Source organism: Aulonocara sp. 'chitande type north' Nkhata Bay, linkage group LG13 (assembly GCF_057382095.1).
Source record: "Aulonocara sp. 'chitande type north' Nkhata Bay isolate Kocher_YH1m ecotype deep benthic linkage group LG13, A_spYH_male_GT1.1, whole genome shotgun sequence".
NCBI classification, from domain to species: domain Eukaryota; kingdom Metazoa; phylum Chordata; class Actinopteri; order Cichliformes; family Cichlidae; genus Aulonocara; species Aulonocara sp. 'chitande type north' Nkhata Bay.
In genome coordinates, this window is record NC_141356.1 from 16,427,028 (window position 1) to 16,450,116 (window position 23,089).

Here is a 23,089-nt window from a genome sequence, read left to right on the forward strand (position 1 = left end):
TGGTCAATCAGAACGAATGCTTTTGACTTTTTTTCTGGCAAAGAGAAACTATTAGTTTTACTTTATCATAATCACTAGTGTGACGTTAATAGGCCTTGGTCTTGTGAAGTTAAAAGATACTTTGGACTCTTCAGTACCATTTATTCAAATATTTTAATGAGTGTATGCATATATTTGAGGCTATACGTAGAGTTTTAAGCCTGTGTGGATTAGAGAAAATCCAAACTAAATTCAAACTTGTTAACCTAATTCTTTTCTTTAAAAGTCATTTTAAAGTCATTAAAGGTGCATGCTGTACAATCATTCCACCCTGAAAGAACAGAAATCAACCCCCCAAATTACCATGACATTCATGTTCATGATGGTTTTATGTAAACATCTGACCACATCTGGATATTCCATTTCTGTACCACTCTTTGCACGGCACCAAGCCAACGTCTCTTTGTGTAAAAGCTTGCCAATAAATGTAATTCTGACTCTGAATGACCTTTTTGCTGACATATAAATACTCAGAATACCCAATGCATGTTCTTTGTGCGTGATAGGATGAGAGTGGGTTTCAGCTTCTCACTTTCAGAAACGTTTAAAACTAAAATTACACTTCAATAAGATGCAGGCAGCTTCAGCCCGTATCTCTAGTTTCTCTGTCACAGTGCTTACTCATTCATATGCAGCCTGCCTCCCTGCTCCTGAAAAGCCTCTCTCACATTCCTGAGTGTCTGCATGGTAAGCCATCATGGCAGATAAAACAAGCACAGCGACGTGATCCAGGAATAGTTATATTAACTGTGATAATGCCACAAAGACTGCCGTATTATCTACTTCTTCATTCAGAAGAAGTGAGCTATTTACACAGTATTCACATCAACGTGTGAAAACCCAATTTAGACAGAGAAATTACTTCTCTCACCTCCTCATTATGTGTTGGTTTCAAATGACAGATGACTGCGCAGCAATGTCGGACTTTTCAAGTGAACAATAAAGAGTATTTTTTAAGACAGGTGGTGTTTTATCAGGCCTGTTTTTCTTGTCTTTTTGTTTGAGTACAAAGACTGGAGGTGGCGAGAAGAAAAAAAAACAATACCTGAGGCTTTCTGTCACAATCCAAGAGCATTGTTTCGATTTGGCAGTTTTTTTTATTACTATTTTAAAGCTGTTGCCATATTGCCATATACATTTTAGAAGCAATAAATATTTATATCTGTTTATAATTGGTTGGAGTTTAGATTTTCCCATGCTTGGACTCGAATGTATCAAATGAATATAGAGATGAAGAAAATTTGAAGCCTAGATTTTGATTTCTAGCTTCCATGAGCAGAGAATAAATTGTTCTGGATGTTGGAGGAGTTCGGACTAGTGTATATAAATACTTGCAAATTACAACTTCAGACCTAATTAAAAGGACTTCTGTTTTCATGCTATGAAGCACTCATTGCCAGCAGGAATTTATACTGTCAAACCAAAGCCAGTGTAGTGCTAAAATCTTTGGATGTGATTACAAGAGGCCGTAAACTCATTATAATTATAATTCTTCATTGATTAAAGCTGATTGACTAAAATACTTGGAAAATAATACAGATGGTGATTAGCTTGTATGTTCAAAGTGGTTATATATTTGTGCATTGACCTTATTTTAACCAGTTTATGGTGCATATGTTGCATTTATTGCCATAAAAATATTTTCATGTATTTTTGGGACAGTTTCTGGATCTAGATTTCGCTCAGAGTAAAGATTAAAGTAACAGCGCTGAGAATCAGACCTTTAATTTGAAGTCATCCTTTAAATTCCTGTATCATCCTTCACTGTGCTGCTTTGGCTGATTTGCAGTGACTGAGTAACTGTGCTGGGGATCCCGTCACTGACCACTGGACCTGAACTGTTGGATTACACAATGACAAACAGACCGTGAGCAGGAGCCCCGAACCCAGTGGGACCTAAGATGACTCTTTTTCTCAAATGTTGCTGGAACACAATAGCCCAGCCTGCAGTGGGTTTTCCATAGTTTTCCACCAAAGGATTCAAGCACACTAGAATTTCTTTAAGTCCTCTTAATGACTAAAGTACCTTGCTTTGGCGCTGTGACATAATGAAAGCTTTCTCACTCCTCTCTCTCTCTCTTTCTCTCTCTCTCTCTGACTGTGTGCCTCTCTCCCTCACTTACTTCTTTCCCCTCACTCTGCAGAGTGCAGCCAAACAGAGAGCAGCCTTGCTTCTGGTGCTATCTCTTTGGAGCCAGGCGGATGTTGGTAAGCACGTTGGACGCAGAAGCAAAAAAATTCATCAGGGATCTGGGGAGTGAGAGAGTCTGGAGGACTGAAGTAAAGAGGAGTGGAGAGGCAGACTGTCTCCCTCCTTCCCCGTGCTTTTCTTCAGCATCGTTTCACTTCGTCATGGATCTCTGGAGTAAAACAGTCCTGGGAATTAATGCACATGTCGCCCTTATATTATTCAGCTTGTATGGGGCAGTGAAAGCTGGTGAGTAGAATGAGATGTCATGTAAAGTTGTTTTGCAGTTTGCATTAATACAAGTAGCTCATTTGCCTTGGAGTTGGAGTTTTTGAGCTCTCAGATATTTTGCATTCTGTGTGTCATCCATAAAAACTAACTTTGCTGTTTTACATGCTTTTTACAAAAACAATATCTGGATTTGGGAAAATGCACTCAAATCTTTTCATTGATTTTGTTTTGGTTAAAAGAAGGCACTGGGAACCAGTGCATGAAGCATGGGGTTGGGAAAAGCGAACAAGAAACAATTTCTTCTCCCAAACCTTATTAAGCAGTTGCCCTTGAGCAAGGCACCTGCTCCAGTGAAGCTGCATACTTTAGAAGCATGAACATTGTGAACCAGGGAAAAAAGATAAAATAAGTTGTTTTTTACTTTAATAATTCTTCATTTATTTCCTTAGTAGAATGTAGATATCAAAATGCTCAGAGTGTGAGAAAAAAGGCCTATTTGTTTCTGAAAACTTAAACTTCAGACTAAATTCACTAAGTTTTACTATTTTCATCTTTTTCTCCCTGTTTGTGTTTTGCAAATTCTTTTGCAGTAACACGTTTCTTTTGATTTATTTCTCCCTTTTTTTATTTTAAATCAGTTGCCATGTGTTTTTTCTGATTTGGAACTTTTGAAGCACAATTGCTGATGATTTAGCAAAGCATAAAAGATCAACCGTAGGCATGAATCAAAGTATCCTGCCCTCACAAAGTGAAATATATCCCAAAATGCTTGTGTCACATAATCCCACTACACCACTGGGATCCAGATCACACACTGTTTTGATGGAAATGTTAACAGAGGGATCACTTTACATCTGAGTTGTTTGCATGTGCCACACACTGGTGTATCAGTGACAAAGCTGCTAACACAGTGGAATGAAGTGGGCAAATTTCTCCTCTCCTAGAGGTGATGGTGTATTAAACTGTATTTTGAGTCAACATGCCTGAACAAATATGATTTATTAAGCTTTTCAGAAACACCACAGGCTTCATTCGGTGGAGGCAGCATTGGACAGGCAGATAAATGGTAGATATTACTACGTCAGGCTTATATTCCCCTTGACAGACAACAGCCGCTGGACACGGAGATGTGCTGATATTATGGGCTTTGAAAGAGTGAAAAAAAGAGATAAAGAGATTTCTCTGCCTTGGAGGAAATGGTTTGGGCTGAACAAAGTGCCTACCAGAAACTATAACTAAAACAAAAGAAAATGCAGCGGTCACTCTCAAATCAATAAGGCGTACTTGTAACCCATTTCTGCACTCTTGGAAAGCAAACATACAGTACATCATCCACTTAATAATCTCCAGTGCCCAGACCTCTCTCCACATTTTATTTGACTTTGTGTTAGTGCTGAGCCAGTGCCATAGGCAAGGTCTGACTCAAGCTATTTGTCAGAGTGAACAAAGGAGGTAAAACCGTCACAAGAGGGCAGATGCTTCTGTTTCTGCAGCTGGTCACAGTGACCCTGCCGTCCACCCGCTGCTTCTCCCAAAAGTACTGAAGCAGCAATGTTCTTTTGGGAGAAGCAGCAGGTGGATGGCTGGACAAACATTTCTGTGACATGACAATTCAGGCTTCAGACAGGTCTGTAATGGGCAGCCTGTTTGCCCTATGAAGACTTCTAACGAATGAAAAGGCTCAACATCAACAACAGCAGGTGTTCTGATTAGTGGGTGCCAGCAAAGATTTCAAGAGAATACATGAATTATCTCAGGTTATAATCATTAATGTTGTAGGAAGTTCTTTGATATTAGCCATATCCCATCTTATGAATTCCAAATGATACCAGTAAAAAAAAAAAAAAGTGGGTATTAAAGTGTACCCACATGGGAAGTGTTGTGTGAACTGGCGTGATGACCAAACACGGATGAAAATCAGTGACATTCTATGCCCAACTCTGAGGTAAGCAATTAAAGTAACTAAATTAAGAGCACAAGATACGAGTGATTGACACATGACAGAAGAGCATTAGAGGGTTACCTAGGCAACTGGAACCTGGAATGTGCGTTAGTAACCAATTGTCAGCTTCATAGTGATGTGAAAAAAATTGAATCGCTACCTGTGTGAAAGCGACTTTGTGATGGTCTGCACACATGGAAGCTTTGCTTCAATCAGTCATGTCCTACAGAATAATTTGAAAGATGCTAACAATGGACATACACCCACTGGTAATTTAATGTATTAAGAATTAGCATAAGTGTCCAGTTTTAACATTCTTAGGGTTTTAGGGCTGTGTACACTGATATACATTGATTGAGGAATAGTTTACAATTTTAAGTCATCCCTCTGGACCAAAGAACCACAAAGAAGAACTTTTTTTTCCCTCCAGTGTGTTTCAATCAATTTGTGTTCACAATCTGTTTGTAATTTGCTCCTGATGAACTAAAACAGCTGCCCAGTTGGTGCCCTTGACTGTTTGTACAGTTATTTTCTGCAGATCATAGAAAGCGCAGATGCAATTTAGTGGTGGGATTTGTCCAGGATCACCAAGCTCCCTAATGAAGTTGTGGCTGTAGGAACAGCAAAGTAAAGACAGCTGATAACGAAAACTCTGAGGAAGGAGGAAAGATGAAGCTGATATAGCTAATATCTCACTAACACTGCACCTAACTGTTAACATCTTATCAGAATCATTCACATCCCAGCGTGACTAGATATCCTGTTCCAAGTCTCCCCAGTCTCACCTGAAGAAAGACAACAGTGGTTGATTTTTTTTTTTTTTTTTTTTTTTTTTTTTTTTTTTTTTTATTATAAATGACATCAGAAACAGCAGTATGCGACATTACGTGATGGCAGAGCTTCAGTTCATCCTTTGTCATTTTTTTTTTTTTTTTTTTTTTTTTTTTTTTTTTTTTAATAAATAGGACAGGGGGAATGAATGAGAGAGAGAGGGGGAGAGAAAGAAAGAAAACCCAAGGGGAGAAGAGACGGTGAGAAGGGGGGGGAAGAGAGACAAAAAAAAAAAAAAAAGAAAAAAAAAACTCCTGGGTCACCTGTATGGAGAAAAAACAAACAAACAAACAAACAAACAAACAAACAAACAGAGGAGACAGCAAACAACAAAGAGCAACATAATAATAGAGAAAACAAAGCACCATCACAATAAACTAGCTAGTCATAGATATCAGTATTTACTAAGTAATAAACGATATTGTGCAGCACGCAAGATAGACAGCGCACAGTGTGCTTTGAGGCAGCAGCCAAGAAAGCTTTAGTCCGCGTCTGTGAATACCCATGTGTGCATACCTGTGTGGATCAGCATGCTTGCATTCCAAAGGTTTCTCCATGTAATGATCTGCTAGGGAGTGTGGGGGGGCCACAGCCCCGTCCTCCAGGGTGTGAAACGGGTATGGAGGAGATCAAAACTCCAGACATCCAGAGGCCCCCAGAACACAAGAGACCATGGAAGACCAACAGAGGGGCAGCCGCGCCACTGTTCCAGTAAGAGCTGAGGAGAGTCCCAGATGAGGGCTCACTCAGCAGCCGCGGAGCAGAAGCCAGGGGGGGTTGCAGTGACGCGCCCGTGAGCTCCGCCGGCCCCCAGCTGCGCCTGAGTGACCGAGCCCTAGGCCGAGAGGCCGGGGGCACCCCACCTCCAAAGGGGCCCAAGCGAGCCCCAGGCCCCAGGCCCCGACAAGCGGCCGCCAAGGAGTGAGCCGGTGTGTACCCGGACGCCCACCCCCAGACACAAAGAACCACCAACACACCGACACCTGAGGGAGTCCGCCACCGGCAGGGGAAGTGGTGGTGGGTGGAGATAGGCCTCCAAACCTTGGAGGGCCTGAGGTGTCCCCAGAGAGGTGGCGTCTGATACCCAACCTGACATATAGACACAGACATACAGGCACACACAGACACAAACATCCATTCCCACCCTCATGCTCTCATATGCACTCACTCCACACTCAACCAACGTGGAGACAGACATAAAGAGACGCTGTACACACAATCACACTCCCCAAGCGTACTCTACAAACCGGGTCTAGGTACCCTTGCCCCTGGAGGGGGGAATTGCACCCAGACCCAGGTGGTGTTACCCTTTTCCCTGCGGTGGGGAGAGGCAGACCACCCCGACTCCGCAGCAGCAGGGAGGCCCCATACCCCAGACCGCAGCCGGACGGCCAACTCCTCCTACTAGCCCCCCCGCTCCAGCAGGCCGCAGAGAATGGGGGTGGGAGAAGACTCCAAACCTCCCTCCACCCGCTCATTGTAGTGTTGATGCATATGTGTTCTAAGGTGCAATTAAAACCCAGGAGGGCATGGAGCTACCTGCCAAGGAGCAGCAGGTAAGCGCATGGTCCCTCCTGCTAGCCCTCAATGACTAAGTGTATTTAAAATTGAGAGGTGGGCAACAAGGTCAGGGGTGAGGTATACACCCAGATGGTGATTTGGACTCCGTGATTGTGCCCACCCCCAAGATCCTATATGTATGTGTAATGAGAGTGTGAATAATGTGAATGTCTAAGTTGTGGGATAAAATTGAGGCAGAGGCAGCCAGAAGGGGACAGGGGGGGGGGTAGCCTCCTCTGCACCCTGGTGACATACCCCCACTCCAAGGCCCTGCATGTGTGGGTGGTTGTGGAGGAGCGGGAAGAGGGAGGCAGCTGGAGATGGGGAGGGAAGGAAGGGAGGGGCAGGTAACCCCTCCCTGGGGCCAGCTCCCCCGCTGACCCCAGTAGGCACTCCCACCCTCCGCGACCCGCCAGGGAAGGGGGGCCCAGGCCCATCAGACCGGGGCCCAGTGCAGTAGCGCCCCCCGGCTCCACAGAGCCCTGGACAGTCCACCCAACCCCACCACAGAGAAAACTGCACCCACCCCACCAACCACACATCTTCCAGACTACATAAGACGGTAAACGCCCAGGCTGAGATCTTCCTCCACCTCTCCTGTATCTCCCCCTCCTGCAGAGAGTTCCTGAGAGAAGAAAGCTCCTGCCAGATGTGACCATCCCCCCCACCAGTTGAAGAGCCCCCCAGGCGGCTCGATGCACCGGCGGCACCCTGCTCCAGGGCCGGGCCCCCATGCACCCACCCGCCCACAACCCCGGCAACACACCAACCAGGACCCGAGCCCCCGAGGCCCTGCCCGGGCCCCCGCCCAGAGACGGAGCACCCCCAGAACCTCACGCCCATCCCGGACCCACCCAGGGGCAGCCAGGTTGCCAGGTCAGTAACCCACGTCCGTCAGCACAGACCCTCCCCTAGCCCCGCTGCACGCAGCCGCGAGGAAACAGTCACCTGAGAGCCAACAGAGCCCTCAACCGGACGTGACCGCTACCCCGGGTTGAGCCCCCCAAGGAAGATGCCTCCGGGGAACCCCCCGACGCCCTAAGCCTGTCCCTACCCCCTCACCAATCACAACAGTGAAGGCGGGACCAAACTATGACCCCCCACCCCCACTAGGTGATGGAGCTGATAAAAGGGGCCCAAAGCAATTGATCTGATGTGGTGGCAGAGGCTGTGTCAAGACTAATGTAATCTAATAGATAATTTCTATATTGGTTAGAATTAAGATTATTTTTATTTTTCCAGTTCATGAGGACTGTTTTCTTGGCTATGCATAGGGCAGTGAAGATCATATGGGCTATATTCTTTTCTGAAGTGACATTATCTAAGCTGCCCAACAAACACACTAAGGGGGAGGTTGGAATGTTACATTTCAGACATTTTGATAAGTCTTCACATATCTCGCGCCAAAACTTTTGCACTGGTGGACAGAACCAAAGAGCGTGGATGTAATTGTCTGGTGTATTGCCTTGACAGTGTGAGCAGTTGTTGGAAGATGTAAAGCCCATCTTAAACATCCGATGACCTGTATAGTGCACTCTATGAAGTATTTTGTATTGTATTAATTGCAGACTGGGATTTTTAATTAATTTAAAAGTTTTTAAGCAAATCTGAGACCAGAAGTTTTGGTCTAGGTTGACTGATAAATCTGCTTCCCACTTTGCAGTAGGAAGGGATATTGATTCATCTAATTTAGAAAGTGTTCTGTATATTTTAGATAATAATTTGGGGGATTTAAGAGTAAGAAAATGTGCCGCACTTAGTGGTGTTTGTAATTCAACTTGACTGAGGTTAAATTTCTTTTTTACTATGGATTTAATTTGTTGATATTCTAAAAACCTTGTCTTGTTGATCCCATATTGTTCAACTAGTCTGTCAAATGGAATAAATTCTGTTCCCTCTAATATATGTTCTAAGTATTTAATTCCTTTACAACTCCATTCTGGGAAATTAATCATATTATTGTTTTGTAATATGTCAGGGTTATTCCAGATAGGTGTACGTTTGCATGGGATTAATGAAGACTCCGTTATTTTTAGAAACTCCCACCATGCTGTTAGAGAAAAGCTGATGTTGATACTTTTAAAGCATTCATGTCTTTTGATGTTTGAGCTAATAAATGGTAGGTCTGAAATCTCTAGATCCTTGCATAGTGCCTGTTCAACATCTAGCCAGGGCTCAACTAAGAAGGTATGTTTTAACCATTCTGAGATGAACTGAAGCCTGTTGGCTAAGAAGTATTGGTGAAAATTAGGCAGATCTAATCCTCCTCTATCCTTGGTTCTTTGTAGCGTTTTTAAGCTAATACGCGGGGGTTTATCTTTCCAAAGGAATTTGGAAATATATGAATCCAGAGATCTGAACCAATCTTGTGATGGTTTGTTAGGGATCATCAAAAATAAGTAATTTATTTTTGGCAAGATCATCATTTTTATAGTGGCGACCCTTCCCATGAGTGATATGGGTAAAGATTTCCATCTAGTCAGATCGCCTTCTACTTTCTTTAGAAGTGGGATGTGGTTTAGTTTAGTTAAGTCTGAAAGCTTAGGAGAGATATTAATACCTAAATATTTAATATTTCCGGATTGCAGTGGGGCAGAGGAAGAATTATGGAAGGAGCAGTTAATGGGGAGAACTGTAGATTTTGGCCAGTTAATTGAATAATCTGAAACTCTTGAAAACCAGTTTATTAAAGTAATTACCTCAGAGAGGTTGGTTTGTGTGTTTTGCAGAAAAAGCAACACATCATCCGCATAGAGACTGATTTTATGTTCTATGTTCTTACATTTTATGCCCTTAATTGTTGTAGCCTGTCTAAATGCTGCTGCTAGAGGTTCGATAAAAATTGCAAAAAGTGAGGGGGAGAGTGGGCATCCCTGTCTGGTGCCCCTCAGGAGACAGAAGCTGGAGGATGTCTGGTCATTTGTTCTGATACGAGCCGTTGGGGAATTGTATAATATTCTTATCCAGTTTATGAAAGAGTTTCCAAAACCAAATTTGTGTAAAGTTGCGAATAAAAATTTCCAATTAACTCTGTCAAATGCTTTTTCTGCATCTAGAGATAATATTATGGCTTCGATGTTTTTATCGTATGAGTAGTCTATTAAATTAAGTAATCTACGAGTGTTTGTTGAGGAGTGCCGACCTTTTATGAAACCAGTTTGGTCAGGATGAATTAAGAGGGGGGTCATTTTCTCTAATCTCTTTGAGAGAGCTTTGCAGATTATTTTAAGGTCTACATTTAAAAGAGAAATTGGACGATAGCTTGAGGGAAATAAAGGGTCTTTGCCTGGTTTTAGCAGGAGACTAATGTTGGCAGAATTCATATTTGGTGGTAGTCTGCCCTTTTCCTCGATTTCCTGCAACATGCTGTGGAATACTGGTGCCAAAATTGTCCAGAATTCTTTGTAGAATTCTGCAGGGAAGCCGTCTGGACCTGGAGCCTTATTATTGGGCATACTTATCAGGGCTTCCTGGAGTTCACTTGGCGTCAGTGGCGAATCCAATTCCATTGCTTGACTGTCTAGTAATTTTGGAAGAGTTACGTTGTCAAGAAACAGATCAATTTCATTTTTAGATGGGTTTATTTGTGGTGAGTATAAAGTTTCATAGAAATCCCTAAAAATGTTGTTTATTCTTCCAGGATCATATATTGTGTTCCCCGATAAATCTTTAGCAGCACATATAGTTGTTTTTTCTTTATTTATTTTTAGCTGGTTAGCTAGAAATCGACCTGATTTGTTACTGTGTTCAAAATTCTGCAAGCGAAGTCTTTGTATAATGAATTGTGTTTTTTTATTAATAATTTCATTTAATTCTAGTTTTGTTTTGCATATTTTGTTCAATGTTTCCTGATCTTGGTCGCACGCGTAGGCTTCTTCTAGTGATTTGATGTTTTTTTCTAATTCCTGAATATTTTTGTTTTCTTCTTTCTTTTTGTGTGATGAGAAAGAAATTATTTTACCTCTCATCACAGCTTTCCCTGCTTCCCATAGAACAGAAGCAGATATTCCGGGAGTGTCATTAAAGTCTAAATATGAAGTCCATTCCTTTTTAAAATATTTAATAAAGTCTTCATCTTTAAGTAGTGATATATTAAATCTCCAGTTTTTACTTGGCGTAGTATTATTCTTGTGCATTAGTGTTAAAGATACAGGAGCATGATCGCTGACAGCTATAGGATGAATCTCAGTGTCTGAAATGTCACACAGCAGTGAGCTGCTGACCAAAAAATAATCCAGACGAGAGTAAGAGTGATGAACATGCGAGAAAAAAGTATATTCCTTACTGGTGGGGTGAAGAGAGCGCCATGCATCGCAAAGACCAAAGTCGTTCATATACTGTTTGATTATATTTGTGGACTGCCAATTACGCTGAGTTCCTGTTGTGTTGAGCCTATCCATTTCTTCATTTAGTCCAAGGTTGAGGTCACCGCCAAGAATGAGTGTGCAATCAAGGTGTTCAGAGAGTGCACTAAAAAAACCGTGGAAGAATGAGGGTTCATCAACATTTGGACCATATATACTAACAATACATAGTTTTTTGTTCAATATTGATAGTTTAATAATTAGAAATCTACCCTCTGGATCTATAACTGTATCGAGTATTGTAAAATTAACATTTTTATGTATTAAAATTGCTACTCCCCGTTGTCTAGAATTATAACCGGCTGCAAACACGTTAGGAAACTCAGGTGTTTTAAGTTCATTTAAACCTGTGACAGGTTTGTGAGTTTCTTGTAATAAAACAACATCTGCCTGTAGTTTTTTAAGCTGGTTAAATATTTTTAACCTCTTTCCTCTGGTGCCAGCTCCATTTACATTCCATGTGACAAACCTCAGCATGCCCTTAATTGTGCGTGTATGTTTAATGATGTATGCTGGGTGTTTCGTTTAGACAGGTGGAGAGAATATGGAAACATCCCTTGTTTGTAAATAGAAAGAGAAAAAAGTGTGGTGAGAGACTCCATAAGTCTGACTATGTGTGTGAATATTCACTAATATGAACAAGCGTGGCTTGCTTATGTGTCCTGCAAGTCTGTGCGTGCTGTGAGGCTGTTGTGAATGTGCTGCCGTTGAGCTGATGTGTTTGCGTGATCGTGTTGTGAAAATATGGAGAAATAGAGGGTGTTGTTTGTAGGTGAGTGGGGAAGTAGGTGACCACAGCAGTGAAAGACAAGAGAAAGAAAGAAACCACATGAACTGTGAGCGACAACAAAAAAAAGGAAACGAAACGGAAACATTCCAATTAAAGCAATGACGGAGGGTGACGGTGTTATATCTGCTATGACATCCTACTGATATTACTAGGTTAAACACATTTTAAAGGAGAAAGTGTGAATGAATAAGAAAAGAGTGTAGCGGGTTCTTATCTGGAGTGCAGTCAGTATAACCACGGTGTGGTGCCGGGGTCGCGGTACAGCTGTCCGTCCACGTAGAGCCGGTCCACAGCGATGACAGCACGGGAGCCTTTCTGGATAAAGCTACGTCGAACTGGGAACAGGACCTTGCGTCGTTCCAGGATCTCTTTGGGGAACTGGTCGTTCACGCTGAAGTCCGTTCCTTTCAGCTCTCTGCCGCGACTCTTCACCTGTTCCTTCTGTTTGAATTGGCTGAATTTGGCCACAATAGGCCGTGGTCTCCCGGTCCGCGACCGCGCGCCCCCCAAGCGATGTACTCTATCGAAGTCGATGTTCTTTACGGTGTCCTCCGGCAGCTTCAGGTGGATTTTAATGAAGCTTTTCACCGTTGCCTCTGCGTCCTCTCCGGCAGTTTCTGGAATACCAGAAAACACAAGATTATCTCTCATGCTACGGGCTTGTAAATCGATAACGGACTCTTTTATTTTTTTATTTTCAATGTTTAGCTGGGTCACGTTATCGGTGAGAGATTTAACCGACTCCCGTAGCGTGGCATTTTCAGCGGCAAGCGTTTCCACCTGCCGCTGGCTGAATTCCAGGGATTCTCTCAGAGATTTAAATTCCCGGTGTAAGATCTCCACCAGGGACAGCCTCGCATCGAAACTGGACAATCGCTTGTCGATGGACTCCAGGATTTCTGCGATGTCTTTGCCGGCAGGCGATGTTGTACCGGGGGAGTCTGCCTGGCGACTTCTCTTCGATGACGGCGTCTCGATTTTGGCCGGGGAAGATGCACTCTGGGCCTTATGCATTACTAAATCTTGAAAACAGCGGTCGATGTAATCTTGGAGAGCGTCTAAACTCTCCCCGTTGTCCTCCAGGGTGTTAGAGATGATAAAACAGATGTTGTTAGTTATATGACAATTGATTAGTATATTTGGAAAATATTTGGAAATACTGAAGCTTGGAAAACCTTTGTTAAACTCTATGCTACCATTTGCTTTTTCTCCGCCAAAATCTCCGGCGTCTGACGTCACCTACAACATCACTTCCGTCACTTACCTCTCCTTCCGTCACCAGTGGTTGATTTTTGACTACAGATTAAACGACATCTTGTTTGGATGATAAAAGGCCACTCACCTAAACACATTTTCCGTGTCTCCACAGGCCATTGTACAATAAAAATGACTCTCTTCTCATTAATTATGAGGCATTCATTAAATTCACATCCAACTTTCAATAACCGTTTGTTTCTCATTTCAAACCAACAGTCAAAGTGGTTCTTTTTACTCGCAGGTTACAAGTCTGCCGTAACCAACGAGAGTGAATTTTTTAACAATGACAGCAAAAAACCTTAGAGTGCTTAAGAAAGCCAACCCATGATCCTTCCCTACAGTATATATAAGAAAATTTTAAGCAAAACTTTCCCATTATATTGCTGCATAATGATGTGGTTATTACTATAGCTATGATCTTACCACGAATATGCTTTATTTATTTATTTCTCTGTCATCTATAAAATTAAAAGCTTAGGTTCTTTTTCAACCACAGCCTTCCTCTGTTACACCGTGCTTCAAAGACACGTTTTTCCGCTCCAAAATGGTCCCGCATAGGTTGCGTGAACCTGGCACATCCAGCTGAATGCACAAAACTACTTATCTCCTCCAATTATCTACACCACGTTCCTCCAAATTCACATGCTGACAAACACAGACCGCTAATGACGAGACAAAGCACGCGTCCAGACTGCTGTGTCTGTTCACACAAGACTTTAGACACCTAAAAGAGGTGCGAGGGATGTTTTTCTCTCTCTCTCTTCTTCTACTTGTCTCTAAAGTGCAACGTGGGATCATTATCTCTTCACTCAGCTGATTTTGGACTCTGTGAAATGTGTGTTTCACCCGGGGCCTAATGACAGATAATACCACTTCTCTTCTAACCTGTGTGTCTGTGCGTAGGAGCATGCATGCGCTGATGTGTGAAACGTGTGCATCCTCTGACAAGAGGATGTGTGAACATGATGAAAGCAGAGCAAAGGAATGCTAATAAGAGATGTGCCTGTGAATGCACACATGATGGCTAAAAAATGTTTACATAATGCATGAATCACCAGTCTTTCACACATACTAATAACCAAGAAGAGAGGTTTCCAAACTGAAACACATATACGGTACTTAACTGGCAGTAGGTGCTGCATCTCGTAAGAACAAAAAAGCACAAGGAAGTGTTGTCTTCTTTAAGTTCAGTTTCCTTTTATAGTTAATGTCATGCAGGCACTTGTGGAGATTCTGGGGAAAACACAATAGAACAAGAAAAGTTTCCAGTGACCTTAAATAGATCACCTTATTTTCAGACAGGGTAAAAAACAAAAATCTGAGGATATTTCAGCCTAATAAACGTAAACATGATCAAAGGCACGGAGGCTAAAGCTTATAGAAGACTGACATTAATCTCAAGCACGGATATTTATGCCAGTAGAAGAAATTAGGAAAATATATGTACATAATTTAAAAAAAACAAATGCAAAATGAACTTAAATTGCAGGAACTGAAACAGTCATATTAACGTGAAACTGCTATGTGAACCTTCAGTATTTCAGCCACCTTCTACTTTAACTACAATAATTGCTTGGCAATATTGTATCGATACAGGAAAACCAAATATTGCTTTTCTATTAAATAAATTAAAATAACCTGGGAATAATATGAACAAGAGGATTCATCTCATGGATCACCATCTAATCTGCAATCATTCTCAGAGTGAGCTCAGCCAATCAGGAAGCTCTGTGAAGGTATGTCATTTCCTTGTTACCTGGAAGCAGGAGCTGAAAGTTTACCATCAGTGCTTGAGCTAAGCTACCGGTGCTAAAGCAGCTGGTCATGAATGAATCAACTTTTGAGTACTCTCTGCGGGGTTTTAAAAATGATGAAATCTTTATATCACTAGCTGAATCGCTTGTTCTTATTATCAGCATAGCAGCAATGTATTCATGTTTAATATATATTATTAGCTCACTGATACAGTCACTACCCAATTTACATATTTTATGGAGTTTCCTGATTTTCTAATGGCTAACTCGAAATTTTGAGTTATTTTCTCAAAATGTTGCCTTGTTTCAAGTTGCACAAGTTGTTCAAGTTAGTGTATGAGGTTTGACTCACTTTTGGAGCCAGCCTCAAGTGGCCACAAGAGGAAGTACAGTTTGGTCAAGCCGACATTCTTTTGTTCACAAACAGACTGAAGATGCATTTTCTGACACAGCACATTTATGTGCTCATAACATAGTCTAATGTTCAAATATGAAAAACTGATTTTAACCAAAAACCCTCGAGCACTATAGAGTGTGTGTCTGTTTTTTAAACACATTTTGGAAAATAAAATCTATTCAGTACTCTCAAGATGATTAAATTTGGTTGAAAATTGCATGAGCTGGGTAAATTAGCACCTGCCACAAGCCAAATTCCAGTAAAATATTTAAGTGGTTAGTATATTCCATTCATAAAATGAAAATCAGAAGTAATTATTTTGTCACTGGATGTTACATTTTCACATTTTATGATGTTAATTTCTCACCCTAGTCCTCAGAAAGATGTAAGCTGATGGGTTCCCAGAATGGGCATCAAATAACACCCTAGGCAGATGACCAGTACATCATAGGTCCAACACATCAAGACAGTGATTAGCAATGTGGCATCACAGCCAAAAGGTCCTGGGTTTGAATCTACAGCCCGGCTGTCCCCCATCACTGTGAATGTTGATGTTCTCCCCATCCCTGTGTGGGTTCTGTCTAGATACCATGACTTCTTCCCACAGTACAAAGACACGCACATTACATTAACTGGTGATGCCAAATTGGCTGTAGGTGTGAATAGGAGTGTGAAAGTTTAGCTCAAATTCAAAACTAGGGATTTTTGTCGAATGAGCTTTAAAGAGATTTACACTAGACAAAGTGGGTAATTAATGAAATGCTGGATATGTGATTTTCCTTCAAGATTCGATTTGATTTCAGACTGTCCATTTCACATAGAATATCCAGATAAAATTTTTACTTTTCACTGTTTTGATATAAACATAAACCTGCAAATTTCATTAGTGAGGAAAGTGTTGTGCATTTCTTTACGCCTTTGATGTGATGGTGATGAATGATTCATGAGACACTGGTTTGTGACAGCAGAGATGAGAAAAGTGAGAGGAAGCTAAGGAGAACCCCTTGTCATATTTCTTCTTTAGTGTCATTTATGAAAATGTGTGTTTAGAGAAGGCGAGTCATGAATGTGAGTTGATGAAGTCAAGGCCACGTTACGGCGGCGGCACCCATCAGAGTAAACTTGGAGCTGTCAGTCAAGAATCAGGATTTATTAACCCAGAGACAAGTAGTTAAGTGATAAAACTGACAGTCCTGTGCGGTCCATCCATCTGAGTTTGTGACACACTGATATTTGCTCAAGGCCAATGCCCCTGAATCTCTGGCTCCCTAAACACACGCTCATTTATCACAGGGTCCTGTCATCACTGTAGATCATGTGTAGCTGGTCCAAGAATCTGTCAAACTCTGCTAAGATCATTGTGTTCGGTCACCGCATTGTTGTGGGTCCTAGTTTGTATAAGAAGAGAACTTCAATTTACTGGTTGAAGATTTAAACCTTGCTGTAAAGAATCACTTGAGCAAAGTGTGAGAATCCCAACATACTAGAAGAATAAAGTGATGTTAAACCTAACTCAGGGCCAGATGTATTCTTTTCAGATTTCTAAAACTCTCAAGGATCTCAAAAGTTTGATTAGCCAGATTTAAAATCCCATCATTAGCTATGAGCGGAGTGGCTCCATAGTGTCATGGTTAATACATTCAGCTTACAAGCAAATATTCTTGTGAGCACTCCCAGCGGGGGAGGGATGTGTGTCAGGAAGGCCATCTTGCATCAAATTTGCGTGAAATCAAATATGCAGACTCATCATGTGACATTTAGAGCAAGAAAAGGAATTTCAGTGCATTCTTATTTAATTTGGATGTAAAATCAATCTTTGCACAAAAGGATATTAGACATGGTAATGAAGACAGCAAAAAACAGAAAAGTTCTCATAAGAAGATTGGAAGATTGTTCGTGAGTAAAAATCCTTTCTCCAAGGACACTGGCTTTGTTTGTTGGACCTTGATAGTTTTGCGATATAGTTTTTTCACTTAAAACATCGTTGAAGGGTAAATATGTAGGCCTCCACATTATATTTAAAAAACAAACAAACAAAAAGAAGTCTCTCTTTTTGTTTTAACTTGCTCTTTGTTAAGCTTGTGGTTAGGATTAGGAAAAAAGAAATTGGGTTAACCCCAAATAATAACCCCATGTTACAAAGGTCTATTTCTATTTTGCTACACTGCCAAGTCACACCCTGACAACTTGACCCCAAAAACAAGATTTTCACAGTTTTTGTAAAAATACTACCCTTGTACCAACGCAGCTGTGACATTCTGCTCCAAGTCTGAGCTCATGCACTGTATCTCTCTCATTAGCTGATAGACATGTTGTACCTACATGCATTTCTTCACAGAAATTAGAATCTGGAACTCCTCAGTTACATAAAAGCCTTTCTACAGTACTTCTGGGTCATAGTTTATTATTTATAATGTACTGTTATAATACTTCTACTTGTTAGTTTTAATTAGTAAGCATGCAGTATTCCTTCTGTGTTTGGTGTTGTACGTATTTATTCTGCACGTACCGTACATTGTTTACCGGTCATTTATTACACCTGCCCTGACTGTAATGCATTAACTTTAGGTTGATTTAATGGATGTCGCTGACAGCTGAATGTCATCTCTAACATGCATATTTTACGAAGAACAGGGACAACGTAATGTATTCATAATTCAGAAATAATTTAGCTTGCCACATGTATGCTTTGTCATCCTCACATTCCTTTGGACTGCAAATCATCTTCTGCAACCTACCACACTCAGAGCTGCCACTGTAATTAGATTAGATGCAGCATCGTGGCAAATGTGAGAGCGGTTGAAATGCCAAAACATAATCTGATATTGAACACCTTGGGATAAAGCTGAGTCAAAGCTAAAACTTTGAGATGTAAGAGAAATGTATATCTGACAAGCAATTTAACGATTCAGTAAACGAGGCTGAAGAAATAGCAGAGAAAGATGAGTGTGCACCGTCAGAGTACTGAAACTTTCAGTTCCATTCATTTTATGTTACTTCACTATATAATCAGTTTGAGAATTGTTATGACCCAGGGTCATTATTTGTGGTACGGGGTTGTTATTGTTTGTATTTGTATTCAGCGATGCTTGTTTCCAGGTGGAGGCCGCCCATTGGTGGAGGAAGGAAAGAGGCCAGCTACAAAAGGGGTTGGACTGGGCCGGTGAGGAGACTTTTCCTGGTTCCCCGTGAGCTGTGTGGCTGGGGACCGTCGTGGCGTGTGACTGCACGGGGCTGCAATATTAATGTTGAAAAAGGGTTGTACCTGGGCTTGGTAGCTGTAGGGGTGGGAAGCCGTTTTCTTTTATTCCCCGCTTTTTCCCTGTTTCGGGTAGGGAGACAGGTTAGAGAATTGTATTTTGTTTTGGAATCGTGGGAGGTAAGTTAGCTCTGTTTTTCTTTCTAGTGTGTTTTGTTTGTTGTTTTGGCATCGCCCACCCTGAAGCTCGCTACCTGTTCAGTGAATAAATTAACCAAACTCGTCATTCTGCCGTGGTGTGTTTTTTTGTTTGTCGTTATTATGTATCGGGTTTATTTTTTTGTTGTGTTGCACCCCGGCTTCGGGCCGGTGTGTAACATAAATGGGGGCTCGTCCGTTTGAGGGATTTCGGGTTCGTTTGTGTGTCGTGGGGCTCGTGTGGGTGTGTGGGGTTGTTTTTTGTGTGTTTGGGGGTTGTTGGTGTGGGTGGCCGCGGATGGAGTTCGATGTGGACAAGTTTGCCGAGGCGCCTTCCTTGCAGCAGTTGGGTCGGTGTCGGAGGGAGGATTTGTTGCTTATTGCGGGCCGTTTTGATGTGCGAGCGCCGGCGGGGGTAAAGAAGGACGATTTGCGGCAGCTTGTCGCGGTGGCTTTGAGCGAGCGGGGTTTATTGTCGGGCGTGCCGCTTGTTGGTGGAACGGGCGGGGCGGTTGTGGAGCCGTTGGCTCCGGTGTCTGTTCCTCCTGTGGCCACCCCCTCTGTGGCTCCTCCGGCTCCGGTGGTGGGGTCGTCGGCGGAGGAGCTCCAGTTGTTGCTCCGCATTAAGGAGGTGGAGTTGAGTAGTCACCGGTTGGAGGTAGAAGCGATGCATCTGAGGGTGAGGGCGTTGGAGTTGGAGCGTGGACCTCCGCCGCGTGCCCCTGACTCTACGCCGCGTGCCCCTGTCTCTACGCCGCCCACGTCTGCGCCCTCTGTGCTCCCTGCGCCGCCGGCGCCTGGTCCCGCCCCGGCTCTCCGTCAGGATTTTGATATTGGGAGGCACATTAAATTGGTGCCGCCCTTTTGTGAATCGGAGGTGGAGTCGTTTTTTTCTGCTTTTGAGCGTGTGGCTGCCGCGTTACAGTGGCCGGAGGAGGTCTGGGTTTTACTGTTGCAGTGTCGGCTGGTGGGTAGGGCTCAGGAGGTGTGGGCTAGCCTGTCGGCATCTGAGAGCTTGGATTATGGTGTGGTTAAGGCTGCTGTATTGCGTGCTTTTGAGTTGGTGCCTGAAGCGTACCGTCAGAAGTTTCGGCAGTGTGTGAGGGGGGGGGATCAGACTTATGTGGAGTTTGCGCGCGAGAAGGGTTTGCTCTTTGATCGGTGGTGCCAGGCTAGTGAGGTTAAGGAGTTTGCACAGCTGAGGGAGTTAGTGTTATTGGAGGATTTCAAAGGGTGTTTGCCAGAGCGGGTGGTTGTTTATTTGAACGAGCAGAAAGTCGTTTCCCTCGCGAAAGCGGCGGTTCTGGCAGATGAGTTTGCTTTGACGCATAAGAGGGGTTTTTCCCCTCCGTTACGTCGGGGTTCTAGAGTTTTGCCGGAGGTGGGGGGGGGGGCGTTCTCCCCCGCTCTCGCGGCGTAGCCCTACGGTGGCCGCTGGGGACCGCCGATGTTTTTTTTGTCATGAGCTCGGTCATCTCGTTGCTTCTTGTCCCGTGCTGAGGGCGAGGGAGGGGGCGCGGGCCAACATTTCGGGGGGGGCCGTGCAGTGTTGCTCCGCGGTACCCCGCCCTAGCTTAATGCCGATTGGCGTCGTTCCGCGGGGGATAGATGAGGTGTTTCGACCGTTTATTTCGTCGGGGTTTTTATCGTTGTCTGGTGATGCGGGGGACCGGGTTCCGATCACCATCTTGAGGGATACAGGGGCGAAGCATTCGGTGGCGCGGCGTGGAGTCGTGCCTTTCTCTCAGCAGTCGTATTGTGGTTCTGACTTACTGGTGTGGGGTATACAGATGAGTATTCTACGCATGCCTCTCCATACGGTTACTTTGACCTCGTCTTTTGTATCGGGCGCTGTGCGGGTGGGGGTTCGAGATCAGCTGCCGATTGAAGGTATTGATCTTATTTTGGGGAATGACTTGGCCGGGGGAAAAGTGTTTCCGGCTACTCCGGAAGTTATTGAGTGTCCTACCTCGGATCGGTTATGCCACTTTCCGTCGGAGCTGGGTGACTCCACGGTTTTTCCGGCATGTGTGGTTACTCGTGCTCAAGCTCGTCGCTTGGGTGGTGAGGTGGACATATCCGGAATGTTTCCGGATGGCTCTGAGCCGCATGATAGTTCTGTTCCGGGGGTGGATGGTGGGACGGCGAAGGTTTTTAGTGTGGTGTCGGAGGATTTGCGCCTGGCGGTAAACAGGGAGCAGCTCATTGCGGCCCAACAGGCTGATGATACGTTGTCTGCCTGTCGAGCTGCTGCCTTGCAGCCAGGGGCGGTGCCTGGTGCTGCTTCTTATGAGGTTGATCGCGGGGTTCTGTTACGCAATTGGGCTCCGGTGGGTGGGTTGGGGGTTGAGGTGGTCACTCAGGTGGTGGTGCCGACGGAGTACCGACCCCAGGTTTTGAGTCTGGCCCATGAGCATCATCTGTCAGGCCACTTGGGGATTAAAATAACTTATGACCGAGTGCTTCGTTACTTTTTTTGGCCGGGGCTTAAGTCTGATGTGGCGTGCTATTGTCGGTCCTGTCATGTGTGCCAGGTGTCGGGTAAGCCCAATCAGGTCATTCCACCCGCCCCGTTACATCCAATTCCTGCAATAGGGGAGCCCTTCGAGCATGTTATTGTGGACTGTGTAGGGCCTTTACCGAAAACTAAGGCGGGTTACCAGTACGTACTCACCATAATGTGTGCGGCCACACAGTTTCCAGAAGCTATCCCCCTGCGATCGCTTAGGGCTAAGGCCGTGGTGAAAGCCTTAGTACAGTTCTTTTCTATATTTGGGTTACCGAAGTACATTCAGACCGATCAGGGCTCTAATTTTCTGTCGGGGGTTTTGCTCAGGTGATGACTGAGTTGTCGGTTAAGCACCGGGTGTCTAGTGCTTATCACCCAGAAACACAGGGGGCTTTGGAGCGATTCCATCAGACCTTGAAGGCCATGTTACGGAAGTACTGTTTTGAAACTGAGTCCGAATGGGATGTGGGCCTGCCGTTATTGCTATTTGCCATTCGAGAGACCACACAAGAGTCCCTGGGTTTTAGCCCGGCGGCGTTGGTTTTTGGGCATACGGTGCGTGGACCCCTACGTCTGCTCCAAGAGGGGTGGCTCGCGCAGCCCGACCAGCCGCGGCCCGTGCACAACGTGCTTGACTATGTAAGTTCGTTTAGGGAGAGGCTGCACGCTGCATGTGAGTTGGCGCGCAGGTCGCTTTCCGGTGCTCAGGAGAAGATGAAAGAGAGGTATGATAGGAAGACCCTCAAGCGCACCTTTTTGCCTGGTGAGCGTGTTTTAGTTCTCTTACCCATTGTGGGTTCATGTTTCCAAGCTCGTTTTAGTGGTCCGTATGAGATCGAGCGCCAAGTTAGTGACACGGATTACCTGATTAAAACCCCGGATAGGCGGAAGAAGTCCCGGGTTTGTCATGTTAATATGCTCAAGAAATATGTGGACCGGAACCAGAGCCAGACTAACTCTGTTTCCCCTGTGGTGACGGTGGGTTCACCCTCCTACCAACCGGAGGTGGATGGGTTGCGTGAACCCCAGGGACCCAGCTCAGGGGCCCGCTTGGAGAATTCAAAGATCTTGGAGGACCTTGAGGCTCATTTGCTTTATTTGGGTGAGCCCCACAGGCAGGATATTTACAATCTGATCTGTGGTCATATTGTGCTCTTTAGTGACAAGCCGACTCAGACCACTATGCTTGAGCATGATATAGATGTTGGCGAACACCGGCCCATTAAGCAGCATGCCTATCGGGTCAATCCCGGAAAGCGGGCAATCATGAGAAAGGAGGTGGAATACCTGTTGGAGAATGGTTTTGCGGTGCCCAGCTTCAGTCCATGGAGCTCTCCTACCCTCTTGGTGCCTAAATCTGATCAAACCCCACGTTTTTGTAATGATTACCGTAAAGTAAATGCCATCACCAAGCCAGACTCCTTTCCGCTCCCCCGTATGGATGACTGTGTTGATAGGGTGGGCTCAGCCAGATTTGTCACCAAGCTAGATCTTTTGAAAGGTTATTGGCAGGTGCCCCTGTCGCAACGGGCGGCGGAGATTTCAGCTTTCGTGACACCAGACCATTTCCTGCAATACACGGTGATGCCGTTTGGGTTGAGAAATGCTCCCGCCACGTTTCAAAGGCTGATGAACATGGTGCTACTGGGTGTTCAGGGATGCGAGGTCTACTTAGATGATATTGTGGTTTACTCGCTGACCTGGCTAGAGCACATGGAGACGCTACGGGAGGTTCTTGTCCGATTGAAGGGTGCCTGTTTGACAGTCAATTTGGCCAAATGCGAGTTTGGCAAAGCTGTGGTTACCTACCTAGGGAAGCAGGTGGGACAG

The 23,089-nt window shown here is 44.1% G+C and overlaps 1 protein-coding gene across 1 annotated transcript in view; it reads left to right on the forward strand.

The window, feature by feature from the left end:
* The first annotated feature begins 2,142 nt into the window (after nt 1-2,142).
* The window catches only part of LOC147315894 (contactin-associated protein-like 4), a 99,312-nt gene continuing 78,365 nt past the window's right edge, over nt 2,143-23,089 (forward strand). Inside the window, exon 1 of the mRNA XM_086258874.1 lies at nt 2,143-2,476. Coding sequence (XP_086115000.1) covers nt 2,242-2,476 — 235 coding nt within the window. The 5' untranslated portion in view covers nt 2,143-2,241. The remainder of the gene's footprint in view (nt 2,477-23,089) is intronic.